Source organism: Carassius auratus, chromosome 24 (assembly GCF_003368295.1).
Source record: "Carassius auratus strain Wakin chromosome 24, ASM336829v1, whole genome shotgun sequence".
Taxonomy (NCBI): Eukaryota; Metazoa; Chordata; class Actinopteri; order Cypriniformes; family Cyprinidae; genus Carassius; species Carassius auratus.
In genome coordinates, this window is record NC_039266.1 from 9,989,081 (window position 1) to 10,009,402 (window position 20,322).

Below are 20,322 nucleotides of genomic sequence, written 5' to 3' on the forward strand. Positions count from 1 at the left end.
AAAAATACATGAAATAATGACCTTAGTTTTGTTTTTTATAATATGACGTATATTATTTAAAGCTCAACTAAGTAAAAAATCATCTATTACAATGTACCATACATTGAGCCTTGCGACATCATTAACTCTTCAGTAAGGTGCAAGATGTAACTCGTTGCGTTTAGGTCTGATATATTGCATTGCACTGAACAACAGCAAATATACAGAGCAACAGTATATTTTCAAGATTATAAGTAATTTTGAATGGTGAGAATTTCTTTTTTTATTTAAGATAACTTAAACATTTTTTAAAGACAAACCGGAGCTATAAGGTATTAAACCAATGCCACATGCCTTTGTTGAATCCATCAGTCCACAATATTTCAACATAGTTTATTTTTATTTTTATTTTATATTCATGTTTAACAGTGGAATTCCTGATGAAAAACACCTACAATTACTTTACCCATGACTCTTATGCATAGAAATCACCAAACTGAGAAACACCCCCACTCCTATGAAGCATATACTGAATCAGTATAGATATTTCTATATACAGTGGACAATAAAATTAGAGAACATCCTATAATTTCCTAAATTTCAAGGTCACTGCTTAGTCCTATTTGAAGTTATCTTAACAGGAGCAGAAGGGCAGTTTTTTTAAGCAAATTATAAATTTATTGTATTCTGAAGCACAGTATGAAAAACTAAATTAGTCATTTGAAAAAGAACACTGATCAAAATTAGAGAACACTTACCGATAAATTCAAGTTATTGACGTTAATCTGGCATAATTTCCTTAATTATCTGGAAAACCCTAATTAACCAGCAGCTTTCATCTAATTTTGACTTGAATTGCAAGATTGCGGGCCACTGAAACCCTGCAAGAGTCCACATAAAGGCCAAAGGGATGACCCTTACAGCCACTGCACGGAAAGGTGGTCTTCCAAATGTGATTTCTCGAAAATAGCATAGAATATAACATTTGCAATGACACGAATTCATTCAAGTCGCCCCCAAAACAGCTGGTTGTCCACATGAGACACATGCACTAGAAGACGGGTTAATGTGGAGACTCTCAATAGGGAATCGGTTCAACACTGCAGCTGGAATTGCTCACTAGTTCAGCAATGAACAAGGCAAGGATCTGTCTCAGTATGTTTAAGAGAAGTCAGAATGAAAACGCACTCGGCTGCGAGTCTCTCATCAGCAGAAAGAATAAAAAGACTAAGTTCACCTTTGCTGAAGAGCATGTTGTGTGGAAAGAAGAGAACTGGTCCAAAATTCGCTTTAGGGAAACATTTTGTTCGGTGACAAACTTGGGGAAGACTGAACCCAAAGTTTTTAAAGACGTCAGTGAGAGGAAAAGGAGGAAGTGCCATTGCAATTGTTAGCGATTAAGGTAAATAATATTTCCATAAAATCAAGTATTTATTGATTGTTCTCTAATTTTGATCTCATTCATATAAAATAAATTTGATTATATCTTCGTTTGATTCTTTTCCTCTCGTCAAGTACACAATCTTATATCTTTATATTTTCGTCTGATTTACAAATACATTTTGTTTCAACTCCAAGTTTGTGATGTTGTGTTTCATGTCGTAGCTTGCTGATATAGTACACGGCTTAGAACTCTTTTGAAAAATCCATATGGGAAAAATGAATAAAGAAAATTCTCCGGGTACCAATGATGCAAACTTTTTTGCAACTGATAAAAATACATGAAAACCTTTACAAATGTAGACAAATTGTATTTTATACAAAACATTTTATTTGGCATTATATAAGGATATAACAGGTGTAACAGGCTACATATATTTCTGTGGGTATAAAAGTCAAAGTAAGTTCTATAGAAATGTGTCGTCTTCAGGTGTAGACACACAATGCTGTTGGGAATGACAGAGTGTCATGCTGAGGTCAGCAGGGGCAGTGCTGTGCATGTCCAACATTATACATACATTTCTAACATTCTTATTCTCTGCTAATGCCATAACATGTCCATTATAGTTGATTGTTATTGAAAAGAATTATCAAAAATCCCTTTATCAACCATTGATTTTGGCACATCATGTGATAAATTGTGTTTATTAATGCAAGGCAGCGATAAATACTCTTAAGAACGAACAACTAAGCATGCTGACAGACATAAAAGTTCAAGTGCAGGCTTATCTTTTTCTGATAAACACATTACATTCTAGAATTTCAAATGGTCGTAACATTTTTATTTCTAAGAAATAGTGGCCTCTGTGGAAAAAAAGTACACAATCTTTCTTCTGGTCAAAATTAAAAAAATAGGAGTCTCTCGCTGACTCAGGATATTCAAATGCCCCTTTAAATTGCATAAATGTTTGATTGGCTCGGTGTCTGCCCGTACACACCATTACAAGCCTGTAGAAAGCAAAGACAGAAACATCAGTTGCCTGGAGACGAATGTCAGTTCCATACAAACCCCTAATAATCATAACAACCTCAGTAATTACCATAAAAACAGCCTTTAATATTCGAATATGTCAAAGATCAATGTGAGAATGGAAAAATGAGCCGATCCATGTCATGCTTCACATTCACAGGCGTGTGTATGGATGAGGTCAGAGGAATCGGCACCCAGCTTTGGGTCGGTTAGTCCAGTTCCACCACAAAGCTTAACTGGCTGCATGTGACTATACTAGCTTGTCTGCCCTCTTCAACTGTAAAACCTCGGCTGGGCACGAGAAGTCAAACCACAGAGGAGACACTTTCGTCATGACTCTCAGCTGCCACATGCTCGAGTGGCACCCAGCTAAGTCAACAGAAACGAACATCGGACGGCCTCTTTCCAAAACACTGGGACCTCAAGTAGTGTCAAAGTGATCTCACAGTGCATTGTGGTTGCTACTTATTGTCATTTTGATGATCTTAATGTGAAGGAATGCTAAATTCTGTCAAAAAAAGCATCATCGTCATTTTAACTGAATGTCTCTAATTTTGTTTCTCAGGGAGAATTCATACGGCAAGGCTACACCCAAATCTTCTGTCAGACTTTTTTCAGAGGGTAAGATTTATAAGATTCATTCACAGGCAATTAGTTGGCCATCTGTGAGCGTGATGGACTGGTGTGTTGGAATGTTTACCTGAGAACACCGATCTCTTGCTGGCATCTCTCACTCCACTTGGATTACCTAAAAAGAGCCAAAATACAGAAGAAAAGCTTGTAAATGGTTTCATGCTGAGAATTTTCAAACATATAATTCAATATAATAGAACGAGACACCTAAACCGAAACCTAAAAACCACATCGAAAATCAGCAAAGGCAGGCAAGATTTTTGAATGTTTTTTTTTTTTTTAGAAGACTTTTATGCTTACCAAAGCTGCATTTATTTAATTTAACACAGTAAAAACTTTAACATTGTGAAATATTATTACAAATTAAAACAACTGTTATGTATTATAATATATTTCAAAATATAATTTAATCCTGTGAGGGAATACAATATTCTGTCTTCAGTGTCAGATGATGCAGATTTGGTGCTCAAGAAAGATGTGTTAATAATAATAACACTGAAAACAGTTGTGATGCTTGATATTTTTGTGGAAACTGTAACAAAACAAGGAAGCTCATAAGAACAGCATTTATTTTAAGTAGACATATTTTCTAACAATGTAAAAGTCACTTTTAAAAACTTGCTGAATAAAAGTATTAATTCTTATAAACAAAGAAATACACAAGCAAACATTCAAGCTTACTGGGCCCAAACTTTTTTATTAGAAGGATAAGCTAAGGCCAGATTTCCAAATTAGGTCTTCAATCATTTTGGAAGGAAATCTGCACCATACATTCAGAACAGATTTAAGCATAACGCTTAAAATAGTGCCATGCTTACTTGTACTCGCAGCTGTAAACATTACCAAATGTACAAAAATATATAATAAATGAATATACAAATATCGGAGGTTTTGGATAACAGGTCTTCCAGTTCTGTGGATTTCTACATGGAGATTCTGTGCGGTCCTGCCGATCAGTGATAGTAAAATACACAAACATTTTTATACTGACATTTTAAACAACTAAAATATTACATTTGAGAAATCAAACTTCCCTACTGATCATAAGCCAGAGTTATCAGTTCTCATTAGGAAAGGGAGTTATTATATTTAAGGCATGAAATTAGAAATGAATGGAGCAGTGGCTGAAATGTTTTAAGGGTTAGTGGTTACCCCATTGTGGGCGTTCCTGCAATAACAGGAAATTGTTATGGAACTTGTTCTTTGCCATGCACTTGATGACTATTCAGAAACCTGTGTTGGCACAGTCCTAACTCCAACAGACAGCGTCAACAGTCACTGTGGCAGCCAATCAGCAAATGTCCTGAATGCCAAATGGCATTCTGTCATGTCCTGCGGCTGGCAGTGCCAGGCGTTCTCACTAACAGACTGTGCCTCATGTTCCTTTAAATAACTGGGCTGGCATGACAGTTCCAGCAAGCATGCCTGTAGAGGCTGTTAGCACAATATACTTATTTTACGCAAGATATGTTTTTGGCAAAATGGAGCCTGTCATGTGTAGTTACATTTCATTTGATAGCAGGGCTTGGATTGTTTGTATAATATTTTGCTCGACTAGAAATCTTTGGACGTTTCTCTGGCAGTGTGATTGTTTGCTCCAAACATATGTCAAAATCATTTGTTTACCAAATAAATATTATACCAGATCTATAGCAAATATTTGCCTAGAAGTGCTTCTGAGCTTCAGTTGAAAAGGTAGTAACATTTTCTCTGGACTTTGCATTTTGTTTTGCATCTAGCATTTTGTTATTATGACTGTAATGTATATCACAGATAATTGTCTTAATTCTGATAAAAATCACAATAATTCTTGCATAATCCATGAACTCAAAGACTCTCTCAGGTCTACAGCTTTTTGATATGCTACAATACTGAGGCCATTAACAGACTAATGGCTCATGAGGGACATGGAGATTCTGGCCATGTCACGTTCAAAGAGTGAAAAATGAGGCCAGCGGTATTTATTAGCGATGACGGACCGTGATTTGGACAAATAATAATCCTCTTATGACTCCAAGCATGCTTAAATCTTTCAGACATCCACTGGAATGGTGATCTAAGATATGTTCATGAGACCATATCAACATATTTAAAGTGTCCGGCGTTTTTCAACCTCAAAGCCACACACGCTGCAGTCTTGTGTATGTGGAGACTAAGGGAAGCTGTAAAAGTGCTGCTTGGAACCGGCTCCCTCAAACTGACTCATTTATTTCCAAGGGACTAGAGCTCAGATATCATCATTAAAGGCCTTTACAGAATTTAAACCATAATGCGCTGTAGAGAGATATTCACTATATTCATAAGAATTACCATTTAATTCAATCTGTGTATCATCTGTAACTGTAAAAAATATTTTAAACAGGCAAAAATAGTAATATGATACCTCCAAAGTAGATTTTTTTTTCATTAATGTTGAATATGAAATGGTACACTTAGGCCTGTTCACACCAATGAAGATAACTATAAGGATAAATATATTAGTGTCCACACCAACACACGATAACACGATTCTATTTATTAGAAATGTGCACCGTTTTGTCATCTGCCACTTTAAATGTTCAGTCTCTTTAAACTGGATTCTGATTGGCTGTTAATGTCTGTATCATTCATTAGCTGCAAACAAAAAAAAATGGAATCCAACGTTTTTAGATTCCAACAATTTAATTCTTCTGTGTCGTTATCATTATAGCTGTGGCGTGAACATTCCTATTGTCAGAATTAGAACATTTTTTAAAACTGTAACAATAATCGTTCTAACTCTATGAGAAGAGTGACGTCTGAGCCACAACTACAATGATAATGACACAACTGCATTGACAGCCAATCAGAATCTACCTGAATTTAAAGAAGCAGAGCATTTAGCTAGATGATAAAACTGCATAATAAAAATAACATTATTGTTTGCTAATGTGGACGTTCACATTACAGATTTCAATGTAGTTAGAGTTATGTAGCCTTTATGCAAATTAGGTAACAGCATACACTCACAAAAACTAGATTTATATAGAAAGGAGGTATGTCTGCACTGAAAAGAATGACAGTTGTTTTTTTAGATTTATTTATGGATTGATTAAACTGGATGGTGGGTGCATTAAAATGCATTTTACATCAAAGTGGTGCATTTTGATGTCATGATCTGGTCAGTGGATGGGACGGGGTCAGAGATGTAATACTCACACTTGTCCTGCTCGGGTGGGTCCAGACAGTCACTCTCTGTGTCACTAGGGATGCGCCAGGGCTTCCTGACCGCCTGCAACTGCTGGTAAAACTCATCCTAGTAACACATATGATGGGAACAGAGAAATACTTTGGTTTGATGGTTTGATACTTTGCTATATATTGTAATTAATGTAATTCTTCTTTTTATTTTGGCCTGAATTTAATTGTCCAGAAGTGTCTAAATGCTTTCAGGGTCTCGCTGAAGCCTAAGCCTATGCTTGCTTGTATCACTACTTGAACAGACTAGTCTTTTGGCTGGTTTTGAAGGGGTGAGGGTACTTTTTAGATGGTGAAGTTGGCAAATCAGCTGGCCGCCTAGCTTGACTCCAGTTTGGCCAGGCTGGGTTAGGGTAAGGAGTTTAAGAGTACAACAGCATATATATATATATATATATATATATATATATATATATATATATATATATATATATATATATATATATATATATATATATATATATATAGCCTTGTCATGTTCCAGACATGTTCCTGGATCAACTTCTTTTAATGATCCTGGATCAACATTATTGTCAAAAAATATAGACTTAACCCAATACCCTTTAACCTGAGCCTACCCATAATTTATGATAGCTGATTAACAAGGATGTAGAAGCACCTAACCCTGATTGTAAGCCTAAAACAGATATTTCCTGAGAAGTTATATCTCAATTCTGATTGGTTTATTGAAATGTTGTTCCAGGAATATGTTGTACTTGGTGAAACCACACTCCCCATATAGCCTAACAGCTACTATCAACTAAATACTACAAAACTCCAATTTTGATTCCAAGAGTTCTTAGAGGACATGATTTGCTCCAATATTCAGGGAGTGTAGTGATGGATCACTGAAAACTGTGCAGAAAGGTGGTGATTTGAAAAGCAACAAAATCCCATCTGAACTGGAAACCCAAGATGTAGAGGGCCGGTGAATGTGCATGTCAGGTCCATTCGTTCTACAGATGTTTTTATATTCTTTTGAAATAAGTACACCTCTGAGTCAAATCCTCTGAGCCAACCACTAATACATAAATTGCCCCCTGTTCGCTTCTCAAGACTTTTATGTGTTCTTAATTTTCAGAGTTAAAGGTATCGCTGGTACAGGCCAGACAGGAAGCGTTCATACATCTACGCTGCATTTCAGGCACATTCTGAACTGAATGAGATGTACAGGTGAACATTTCTTTTTCATATTCAGGAGCTGAAGTACTACAACAGCTGTGGGACCAGGTGGGTGCATTCAGGACATGATCAATGCATTTATGTTTTCATATTCTCATCAGTCATAAGAATATGAACTAACAATATGATTCCTTTTGTGGCTATAAAATACCTCAAAAGGAGCTTTGGATTTATTAACAAGCCCTAATACCAAAAAAACAAATGATAAAGAGAGTGGAAACCCCCGATACCAGAATCCTTTCTTTTTCATACCAAGAGAAGTCATGTGTAAATCTGTTTGTTAGTTTCCCGTGGATCCTTTTATATTATATTGCTTAATCTCAATAGAGCATGAGATGAATGGGCCATAGTCAGACATGGACAATAGAACATAAGACAGCTTTTACAAACTTACCAGTACAATAACAGTGAGCGTGTGTGATTCTAAACCCACTGACCTAGAGGTTTACAGGGTTATTAAATGTGAGCTTTATTTTTTCTCAAGGCATGCATACAATTGGACCATAGTTTCCAAGCAGTAAGAGGCTTGTTAGATTAAAGGCCTTTTATGACCAATTTTGAATATTAGGCACATAAAAAAAAAAAAGCCCAAAATATTGTACTGCATATTTGTGTTTGCACATGTGTGTGTCCAAAAATATTTCTGAGATTTAGACTTTGGAGGAACAGCTTTTGCAAGACAATTTATTTATATTTAAAAATAAAAAAGTTTGATGTTAAATATATAATTTATTATTTTATAAAAGTAAAGACATTTATAATGATGCTAAAAATGTCTAATTTAGATCTTGAAAAAATCTTGAAATAGGCACTGTATCAAGGTTTTCACACTTAAGCTACACAGTCAGTGTCAATATTGACAAAATAAAAATAAAAACATTTTATAATAATATTTGTATACAGATTTTAGATATGATTTTAAAATGTTATTTTAAGTTGTAATAACATTTTACAATATCACTTTGTTTATTACTGTATATAATAATGTTGCTGTGATTATATGTGTACAGTATGTGGGTGTGTTAATGTGTACCTCTGTCAATGTGCTCCACAGTCCTCCATATAAATCGGTCGTGCTCAGGCCTGGCGGTGTGAGAATCGGCCTGGTTATCTGTCCCGTCGGCGTGACTGGTCTGCTTCTAGAACGCCCGTACACCCGTTCTTTGTTCCCATGGCTTCCAGCAGTCAACGAGTGCATCATTAGACTATTGGGGGTCAAAGGTCTGTTGGGCGTCCGTGCTCCACTAGGGGTTTGGGCACGGCTGCTGGGGTTGCTGGGAGATGTCCGGCCCATGACTAGGCTTGTGGGTTTAGTGTTGTGAAGTGGCAGGCCTGTGGTCTTTGTGGAAAGGCTGCAGGGAGACTGTGGTCTGGACGTCTGTCCGAGCACAGGCAGAGTGTTAGTGGTGTGGAAGAGGGGGGTTAAAAGCAAACTCCTATGAGGGCTGTTTGGACTTCGGTTCAGCTTCCCTTGCTCTGCCAGCTTGGCCAAGTCCTTCTCCACCTCTGAAGAAATCAAGACAATAAAAGCAAAGAATCACCATCTAGGGGACTATAACAGTTATGGCTTGTAAACATTTCGGTCAAGGTTATGTGGGACATGACCAGTGTTGGGTTAATGCGATTTACGTAATCAGATCACTTTTTTTCAAGTAACTACTAACACGTTATTTGTAAATTTACAAGACATTTCTGAGTTACTTTTTAAAAAATTTATGTCAGTTACTTTGTTTCCAAATGTATTCATTGACATCTCTCCTGTTCCTGTTGAGAGAAACTGTTCCTTCAGCCTGAGGCTTATTAATTTCACTTTTGATATGAAAATGCCTTTACAGTTGCCAAAAATACAACTTTCGGGCTTTTTAGTTCTTAAAAATAAACAAGCAAGCCCAGCTCAGGTGACAAAAGTAATGCATTATTTTCCATTAAAGGTAACTAAGTAATGCGCTTTTTATGGAGTCAATTTATACTATGCATATGAGAAAGAGTGGACATTTAAGCCAAGTAGGTTTGACTTTTGTATGCTCAGCTATAAATCTATGTGAACAATAATTTATTAAAAAATATATAAATATTTGTTATTCCCAGAAATTGTCGCACAATTCAATTTTTTTCTTTTCAGCACGCTTCTGATTCAACACACCTACAGCCTTAAAACTCTTCAGTGCATTGACAGAGTACTGACTCACCACTCATAGATTCCCATTAACAAACCACCAAAACAATTTCCTGAAGTTTTGCCGAGGTCTTTTAACAGTCATGGCAGCAGTATTTATTGTCATCTGTAAAGTGTAAATTGGATGGCATGTTTACTTTGTACGAGTACAAGAGCGGTTTAATACGGCCTGCTTCATGCCAATATATTTGTTTGCTTGGTAGCAAGTCAAATATTTTTGTTTATGCAAGTCTGTTGCACATTTTCAGATGGAACATCTGGACGCGTCAACCAGCGTTCAGTCTGAGAGGAACTGATGATTCAGAGGAAACAACATCTGACATATTATAAATAGTATGTACAAGTTTGATTTGTGTTTTCAGAAACCTTGACTACTTGACTTGTAAGCAAACAGTTCTTTCTCTGGAGAAACATCGTGATACTTTTCGATATGAAACACATGCACGTTGTCCAGATTACTAATGTTATAGTGCAAACGCTCAGCTCTTGTAATTATTTCCCTGTACGGAAACTATTCCAGATTGTTGTGATATATGATAGAGTTAATTGTGTGAATGGATATTTAGAATGTTTTGTCTGTAGTCAATCAGAAGTAATCTCAAACACCTGTCGTCCCATTTAAAAAGCATACAGGAACTTATTCCAGCAATTTCTCTCCTAAACACATATGTGGCGGAAAGGATTTGCTGTGAAATTATTACACAGACATAAATCATCTGGGATGATGGCAACCCCTACCAAATAAAGACATGGATAAAAAATGTCTTTTTGTGTCCGTGTTTAAAATTTCCCACATGAAATTCAAAAGAGTTGCAGTTGAGCTCATGAGTCCTAATGAGTCGATGCAGGAGGCTGAGAACCCAGGAGTCAAAATTATGTTCACTGTAAACATTATACACACATAAACAATCATTAATCATGAACAGGAGATAGCAACGTGTATGCTAATAAGCAACTTGTTAAAGGGATAGTTCATCCAAAAGTGAAAATTCGTCATTGTTTACAGACCCTCATTTCGTTCCAAACCTATATGTGCTTCATTTAATGTTGAACGTGAAGATATTTTGAAGAATGCTGGGAATCAAAAAAGAGATGGTCCCCATAGTATTTCTTTCTTCCCAACTGTTTGGTTCTTCACAATATCTTTTGTGTTCACTCAACTCTTCATTCAATTTTCATTTTGGGAATAATTATTCCTTTAGTAGTGAGAATTGGTCCTTAAAATAAAGTGCTTCTGAAGCTACTGTACTGATGAAGGACAACAGCATATATATAGTGACCCTAAGACTGAAAAAAGACAAGCTAACAAATTAACAAGCAGCACATCTAATCTATTATAAATAGCTTGTGATAAAAAAAAGCAAATGCACTTCACACAAGGCTACAATCCTCAAGCACGCAAACCCATCATTTAGAAAATATGCAACCTTATTGATTCCCGACTTTCTCCCTACATATCTACACGTTCAAAACGTTCATTTTGCAGAGGAAGAGAGAGAGAGATCTGAGGAATTCCAGCTTGCTGAAAGTGATGTTTTATTTATCCAAAAGTGGCTTTTCTGTGCCATTAAAACAAAAGAAAAAACCCCGGCAATAACATTGTCCTTTGGGCACAAGTCAAATATCAAGCTCTTAAATTCCTAAAACAAAAACAATGCAGCCTGATCGTAAATTAAAAGGAGTCTTGAGGATTTAGTTGACCACATAATTGAGGTAATAATGAGATAAAAGAAGAAGCCTGGCTTTCAACACAGAGAACATTAACAGCTAATAAAAGCATGAAAGGGGTAAATTAGGCTGTTGAATGAGGCTAATGCCTGGTCCTATGGGGATGACTCTGTTCAGATATAATGCAACAGACAAACGGCTTTAAATCAATGCCATCTGAGAGCAGGGACGAATTTTCCCGCAAAGTGATGTCAGAATAAGCTTCTCACTGACTGAGTCACGGAATAACAAGCACAGTAGATAAACACTTCCCACATACATGTTCATGTTGCCCTTTAATGTTTATAGCGAAAATGTGAGAAAGAATTTAAGATATAAATATATATATATATATATATATATATATATATATATATATGTGTGTGTGTGTGTGTGTGTGTGTGTGTGTGTGTGTGTGTATTAAAAAAACTTAGTTAATAAACAAAAGGTCTGGATAATTTATTAACAACTTGACATTTAGATATGTTTTTTTTAAATATATAATTTTGCATTTTTATAAAATATTTAAAGGGATAGTTCAGCCAAAAATGGAAATGTGATGTTTATCTGCTTACCCCCAGGGCATTCAAGCTGTAGGTGACTTTGTTTCTTCAGTAGAACACAAACTGAGATTTTTAAAACAAACCTTTGCAGTCTGTTAGTCATTTAATGCAAGTGGATGGAAATTACAGCTAAAACTTTCTAAACGAGTCAGTTAACCATATGCCTTTTCATTTTAAAATGATAAAAATGATAAAATTATGTCATATAATTAATTTAATTTTGTGTGTGTGTGTGTGTGTATTTTATGAAACTTATTTATATATAAAGAGTTACATATAGAGAGAGAATTATATATGTGTGTGTGTGTGTGTGCGTGTGTGTGTGTGTGTGTGTGTGCGTGTGTGTGTGTGAGACCTTGGACCACAAAACCAGTCTTAGGTCACTGGGGTATATTTTATATAAAATTATATTATATTACAAAATTATATATTTTTCTTTTATGTCAAAAATCACTAAGATATTAAGTAAATATCCTGTTCCATGAAGATACTGTGTAAATGTCCTTCCTTAAATATATCAAAACTTAATTTTTGATTAGTAATATGCATTGCTAAGAATTCATTTGGCCTTTTTCAAAGGCGATTTCCTTAGTATTTTGATTTTATGACACCCTCAGATTCCAGATTTTAAAAAATGTGTATCTCATCCAAATATTGTCCAATCCTAATAAACCATAAATAAATGGAAAGCATACTTATTCAGCTTTTTCAAATCTCACATAACACTACACATAAGATTTTATAAGGTTTTGTGGTCCATGGTTACATACACAGTATGTATATATATATATATATATATATATATATGTGTGTGTGTGTGTGTGTGTGTGTGTGTGTGTGTGTGTGTTTATATGAAACATCAACAACAATTATAATGTTTTCTGATTAGCTAAGTATGCATGCAAAAGCTACATATTCGAGTCTACTTTGCTAAAGCTGTTAGTTTTTCTGGTTTAAATGTCAACCTCCCACATCCACACACACATAGACACAGCTGTTGCCCTGATGACTTAGTGAAAGTGCCCTTCTTAAATACTTAATGCGTTTTAAATGTATTTGGTGTGCGACAGCGAATAGAAATAAAAAGCAGTACATGTATAAACAAACAACTGTGCGACACATGTTGGAATGCTTGATGCTGTTTGAGCCTTTGGTTTTACCCAATGCTTTCAAGCGGTTACCAAACGAAATGAACGTCGCTCACACACACAACGTCTAACAAAGGTCTGCGAGATCAAACCATCATCTGAGTTTGATCATCTACAGACAGAGATTTGTCACTTCACAGCGACGCTAACAAGCTTGTGTGCTGGTGGCATTATTAAATGAATCAAAGATGGTCACCGTTTTTTAACCACATTTTTGAATAGGTGGATCAGCTTTTAATTAGCCAATCAGACACCTTCATCCCTGTGTTCACAGGCAGACTTTCACATGTGTGGCCTTTGACAGTGTCAGACTGTAATGGAAAGGTGGCCTGTTTTATATGCATGTGGGTGTCTGTGTTAAAAACCTACCAGCAAGATGTTTGCCCATGTTCTCCAGTTCTTTGGAGAAAAGCGAGTCCTGGAGTTGCAGAGCACGTCTGGGCGTCTGGGGGCTCGTGCCTCTAATCGGCTTCACATCCGATGCCCAGACAGGGTGACGCTATGGCACACACACACACACACACACAAAACAGAGTCGCATTAGCTTTGAATTTCACTCCTTTTTACATACGACTTATGGTTACAACACTGTGCCATATCTGTTATAATGAGGGCCAATTATTTTTTAAGAGAAATAAGAAAAACACTGAAACCACAGTTATTTGGGATGAAAGTCTGGATGGCGGCAAGGACTGAAATTTTATTTGTGAACACTGTGCTAGATGTTCAGTAGTGGTTACAGGATTTTGAAGTAACAATCAATAAACTCTAGGGATCCGAGAACGGATGACAACAGGCAGTGTAGAGATCCTGCTATTTTACGATAATAAACTTGCGGTTTGGGGATTAAGAATACAGCCTTTCAATTCAAGAGAATAAACCATAACAACAGATGAATCAAAATCATATTGGTGTGTAATGATTTTGCTTATTGCTAACATGCATACTTGCCGGGCAACGCAAGAAACACTGTTTTTATAACAAATCTAGTCTTATTACTGGACTGGCACTGGTTTGTGGGACGCAAATGCTAAATGTTGTAAAAGCAGGGCACTGAACATCACACATCAAAAAGAATTATAGACAAATATTCGGTCACGCTTTATTTTTAGGTCAAATTCTTGCTATTAACAAACCGTTAACTATGACTTTTGCATCAGTAAACTCCTAATTCGCTGATTATTCAAAATTAGGTAGTTGTTAAGTTTAGGATTGAGGATGTAGAATATGGTCATGCAGAATATGTGCTTTATAAGTACTCATAAACAGCCAATATTTGAATAATAGCCATGCTAATAAGCAACTGGTTAATAGTGAGAATTGGTCCCTATACTAAACAGTTACCAAATATTTAATAAATTAGCACTTCCACCTTCTCCACTGGTTCTTGTTTATTCTTGGTTGCAGTAGCATACTAAATCTAGGCAGATCTGTGGTATATTATTCAAACACATCCTTAATGCCCCAAGGAGAACAGATGGACTTGAGAAGTCACAATTAAAAGAAAGGGTAGGTAAGCATACAACATTCTGGATCAGTTTTTGGATCCATAACATTTTAAATAGCAATCTGGAGCTGTTATATGTACTGTACACATCATGCGTGTAGACTTCGGAAAGAAGTAATAAATAAACACTCAATATCTCTAGTCATTGCAGTTGTAATTTAAAGTAATGTCAGTATAGAATGCAATAAGTATTGTGTATAATAGTTTTGTTTGCTAAAAAATTAAGCATTTTAATTCTGGAGGTGGAAAATAACGAATTACATTTACCCGCGTTACTGTAATTGAGTAGCTTTTTTATGTAGTTTTTCAAATCTGTAATTTTACTTTTATTTCACTATATTTAGTTTGACGTATTGTACTTTGCTACATTTCAAAACACATCAATTGCTGAGTAAAAAAAAAAAAAAATGCTCTCTGGAAACTACCTAAGTAAATAATGGGCAGGAGATCAAACTGGCGCTTAAATCACACGAAAGATGCAGACGGACAAGACAGGTGTTAAGGTGTAGAGCTAGCTGAGGTTGAACTTGAAGGAAATGAAGTGAAGCCCTGGGCTGGCCATATTTAAGCTGTATTATGCAGCATAAGTTGTGTTTGCCTAGAAAGACCAAACTAGCAGCTTATAAAATCTCAACATCAACCCTTTGCAAGCATGTAGAGGTAAGGAAAATACTTGCATCGCTGCATTGGTGGTTAAAATTAAGCTTTGACAGTTTAGCAAAAGGTTTTGCACAAATTAGCCAAAAACACGGTGGTGCAAGGTGTGTGATATCGTCTGTGATAATATCGTAATTGCTATTTTAACGATGTGTGATTTGACATTATCAGTATTTAACCAAACAAACCTCCTACAGTGCCATGAAGTCTAGTAGGTTAGACTAGTGCACGTGCATTTAGAGTGCGTTCTTCCACTGTGTGATTCAGTCTGTTAAAATGCATTTAGAATTATCACAAAATTTAAGATATAGGGGCAGAAAATCAGCATGATTACATACAGATTTTTATAAAAAATTTTTTACAACAGTTCAACATACAAATACTTAATAAAGAGACTTTAGACACCATATTGCCTTTTTTTGGTCTATTTGGACAATAATTATTCCAAACACAGCCACCATAACACAGTTTTGCATCTCTCCGCAATGACTGTGTTTCATTACTGAATGAATCACCAGTTAAATGATTCATTTTAATCGCAATGCCTCACTTATTAACAGTGAATTTATGAATTTTAGAAATTTAAAGTATCTACTGGTTTTATTATTATTATTTATTTTTAATTTTTTTATTTCAAATGAGTATTTAACATTTTATGTATCTTATATATCAAAACATTATTTCTTCATTTGTAACTGCAGGTTAAATGCATTCATGTCCTGCATGAAACAGTAGGTAAATACATCAAAATCCCACTTCCGATGAAGCTTCTGTGTTTCCTCTGCATTGAAAAAAAAATCATTTTGTTGATGCTGATTAATTTTTTTATTCTAAATATCTGATTCCTATAACAGGTTTGAGATTTATCCCAGGGGTGTCAAACTCAGTTCCTGGAGGGCCACAGCCCTGCAGATTTTAGTTCCAACCCTGCTCCAACACACATAACATGTAGTTTTCAAATAAGCCTGATTGATTAGATCAACTGGATCAGATGTGTTTCATTATCGCTCTTGGCCTATCCCATTTTAGCCTCCCTCACACTGTTAAAATGTAATGGTACTTTTACTTGAGTATTATATTTTCTTACCTTAATGAACGCTGCCCAACAAGTGACTTTTTTTTCTGCAATACCTGTTTTTTTTTTAAGCTGTTTATGCTTTGCTGACATGTTTAAACTACTGCAACTTTCCATTGCACAAGTGCTGAAAAGTATCTATAAATAATATAATCTAAATCAGGAAGAAACAGCTAAACAATGAATTGTTTGTTGGTAATTGTGGTGGACAAATCAAGATGATAAACACATGACAGCAGTATTGGCTGAACGTCTGCTTCTAAACGGTTTATTTTGAAGTTTGATGCCACAAGATATTGATCTATGAATTAAACAAATTAATAATCAAATTTTTGTTTTGTATTTTTTTTTACTTTACATCAAAGAATCATGATTTCAATAAAAATCTAAACCATTTAAAATGTGATAGCGATAAATTTATATTTCACAATATTACTGTTATTATATTATATTTTAAGATCAAATAAATTATGTCTTTGTGAACAACTTTTAAGAGATGGAGAGACACACATTTTACACCCAACACACTAACAACATAAACAATGAAGGAAGAGTATATTGGCCACATAACCCAAGACACATTCATATAAACAAAAACGTATCTGTGATTCCGGCTTCCTGGCCCATAATGCACTTATAACTTAAACAGAGCAAGGTCAGATCATGTCCATACATACAGATAGAGGAAGATAATACAAACAAAGACTCATTTTAACTCTGAAGAGATTCTCCGAACCTCACGAAACAACGAAAGCGCCATCCATCCAAACATGCTGGAAAGAAAACTCTTCCCTCGCAAATATTTTGACATGTCTCTATAGACATGCGTCTACATTTACAGTAACAACAAATAAATATGAATGACAGTTAACAGAAACTGTTTCATAAATGATGAGGCTGCTGTTAAGAGAAGCATGTCAGCATTAATATTCGCGGATGATTCATTTCTGATTCCGCCGTACTGGCCAATCCGTTCTCTTGAGGTTTATTGGATCCACTTAGAACCGTCATTGACTATACAAACCCATAATAGATCTTAGATACTTGCGAACTGAAGAAATATTTGGGAAGTGCACTGCCTTTCCCTTCAGCACGCCTGCGGTTTACAGCGACATTTGTCTTTATTGATGGTGATGTGTGCGTGCGACTCGGAAGGGAATGAGTCAAACTAGTTTCAACAATTCAGTTTTGTGTGAGTCCATCAGAGACCAGCTGTTTACCGGCCAAACAAAGCAGCTGTTTTACGTTTTCTTTGAGAAATTGTGGATTGAGAGCAAGCTGACTGGTCCACTAAAGCTTGCAACCACTTTTAAAGGGGCTTCCGTCCACTCACAAGCATGGTTCCAATTGCTTAAGAAATTAAATGCAGATTGAGAATAAATATGAGACCACTCAACAACTGTTTGCATTTTAAGTACTAGCGTTGTGTTTGTGTGCCCATATTTAGGTCGTGCCACTGGCGACTGATCCACCATTCCACCATTCACCTCAATCCTCACAGGAAAAGCACAACACTTCACTCTCAAAGGCTGTTAAACAGGCTAGTAAAGCTGCGGTGTTTCTCTTACGCACATCAAACGGCATTATAATTGTTCAGAAATGTCCAGCTCATTGGAAGCAGGTTCAAAAACCACAAGGAAAGTCAAGGATTTAACATTTGCCATTGCTGTTGGTCTGTGCATATTTACGGCACAGGGACAACATTGCCTTGGCTCATTGCCTGCTGTCACATCTGCAAGTGCAGGCTCTTTACGGCCATATTGGAGGCCGCAGGCTTAAGCCACAGTGATGTTTAGCATGTACACAGAGCGCTGAGGCTTGTGTTCTGCCCACACCAAGCTGCCACAAGGGAAAAGAGTCACTACAAAGAGCGGTGGCCCACCCTGGCACATGGAAGCAAACATCACTGACCGCATTGCATCAGTCCTTCTGGGCTGGGCTGCTAAAACCAGTTGAAAGCCTCTTCCACTGTTTGTTTGCTAAAAGTGAGAGATAAAAATGGCCACAAAACAGTCCAGTATATAATTTATCTTTCTTTTTTTTTTGTGCTTTGTCTTTGAGTTCAAAGTCTGACAGAGGAAATTAATGATTTAATGCTTAGCAGCGACTTTCAACACATGGCAAATAGTTTAGTTTAAGATGGAGATTTTTTTTATTTTTTTTATTTTAGATGTTCAGCTGTTGTTTTAATTATAGTTTAAATGTTTTAACTCTTCAATTATATTTTATATTTTTACATTCAGTATTCTGTTTATTAAAGCCAAGTATGGATCCCATAAAGTTAATTTATTTTAAGCATTTTATTCCAAAATATTAACTCAAAGCAGTAACGATTTAAACTAGGCCTATATATTTTTTTATAGTAAACTTAAATATTTTTTAATTTTTTCGGTTCATCAGTCATCAAAGCTCGGTATCGGTAACCGTATGCTTTAGGGGGTCTATTAAAACTCAATGGGCTCAGAGGAGACATGACAGACGCAGACTCCCGCTGTAACTTTACCTGCTGGTGTCATTGTTGGACAATATTTGTTTAGACAAACAAATGATTTATACTTTTAAAAGTGATATTTAATAATATCTGCATTGTTTTGTTTTTTGTTTTGTTGGTGGTGTTTTTTTTTTTTTTTTTTTCATTGATTTATTTCCAGTGTTTTAACATTTCATTTAGTTGACAAAGCAACATAGATATTTTTTTATCTTTATTTCTAGACAACTCTTATGTTTTTAATTGAGTTGTTTTTTCATATCTATTAAGAGCCACTTGAAACATCTGCACACATCCATTTTACCCAAAGTCCATTAACAAAATCAAATATAATTTCAGTGCTAACAGATTTAAATCGTACACAAACACTCAAGCAAACCTCCCCTCTGGAGCTATAATAGAGCGCATGGTAAACGGAAATTAAGTCTAACACAAAGGTTTATTAAATCTACTTGTGCTGGCAGCATGCAAACCCACATAATGCATGTTCATGGGCGCTGTGCCAAAATCAAAAGGGAAATGGACAATAACAAATTTAATATCTGATTAAACTCTAAACCTCTAAACCACAGAGCCCTGCAGCATGACATACTGTGTGCACCTGGATTATACATGAAAAAAAAAAAAAAAACACAAACCCGCAGAACTCATACAAACCACACGTTACCTGTTGAAATAACTTCATTCAACCAGATCACTTCTGAATATTTAGTTTATAACAAAGTCAAACATGTGAATCACATTGAAACATCCATCAGTGAGCATGGTATATTTGCTATAACAGGCTTCAGACAGGTGTGTGACATTTAAGAGTGTGTTTCTCTGCATCTTGCCTGACAAATGTCTTGGTTCTAGAGTACCACTGAACAATTTGTTAATGCTATCGCTATATTATGTTAGCTGGACAACATTTCAGAGATTTGTAACGAGTGAAAAACATGAACCAGATGGCTCGCCGGAATATATGGGAGAGTCTGTCAGTTCCTCTGGCATATATCTTATAAACTGCCTGAATTACATTCAGTGTTTGAATTGAGGGGGAGCTGCAGGGTCCCAGACCCCCATAAGAGCTCAGGGACCCCATACAGAAGAAGAAATTGAGGCCACCCCTGCTGTTTCACTCAAGAAAGCAATAATACAATGCTATTTTCTTCAACGTGGAGTTCTGAAAAACATTTTACAGACAAATGAAACAGGATCCTCATTATCACCTGTCAATTAAAAGTTAAAATAAAAGTAACTCATGACTCTTCCTAAAGTAAGAGCAGATGGTTTACAGTAAAGACCACGACAAAAGCAGATGCCAAGAGAATGAGCATATCCATACTTACCTAATTAAAGAAACATCATCAATTTCCTGCTGAAAGCTAAAGTAAATGTTTACGGAAAGTCTTTCCAATACTGATAGCAAGGATTGCAGAAAAGTGCATTTGTGAGCAGTTAATAACCAACCAATGCACTTTTTTGTTGTTTAAGAATAAATATCTAGCTATAGTAATAGATAAGACAGGGGCCAAAAACAAAAGAGCGTACGACATGCTTCTGAAATGCTTTGTGAGAATCAGATTTGTGTGCAATTTG

The 20,322-nt window shown here is 35.8% G+C and overlaps 1 protein-coding gene across 3 annotated transcripts in view; it reads right to left on the bottom strand.

Annotated features, from left to right (window-relative positions):
• Positions 1-1,757: 1,757 nt before the first annotated feature.
• The window catches only part of c24h8orf34 (chromosome 24 C8orf34 homolog), a 75,966-nt gene continuing 57,401 nt past the window's right edge, over positions 1,758-20,322 (bottom strand). For all 3 annotated transcript variants that reach the window (XM_026200937.1, XM_026200936.1, XM_026200938.1), the window contains exons 11-15: positions 13,384-13,513; positions 8,454-8,926; positions 6,200-6,296; positions 3,090-3,137; positions 1,758-2,367 (exon numbers count right to left, since the gene is read on the bottom strand). In XM_026200937.1, coding sequence (XP_026056722.1) covers positions 2,360-2,367; positions 3,090-3,137; positions 6,200-6,296; positions 8,454-8,926; positions 13,384-13,513 — 756 coding nt within the window. In that variant the 3' untranslated portion in view covers positions 1,758-2,359. The remainder of the gene's footprint in view (positions 2,368-3,089; positions 3,138-6,199; positions 6,297-8,453; positions 8,927-13,383; positions 13,514-20,322) is intronic.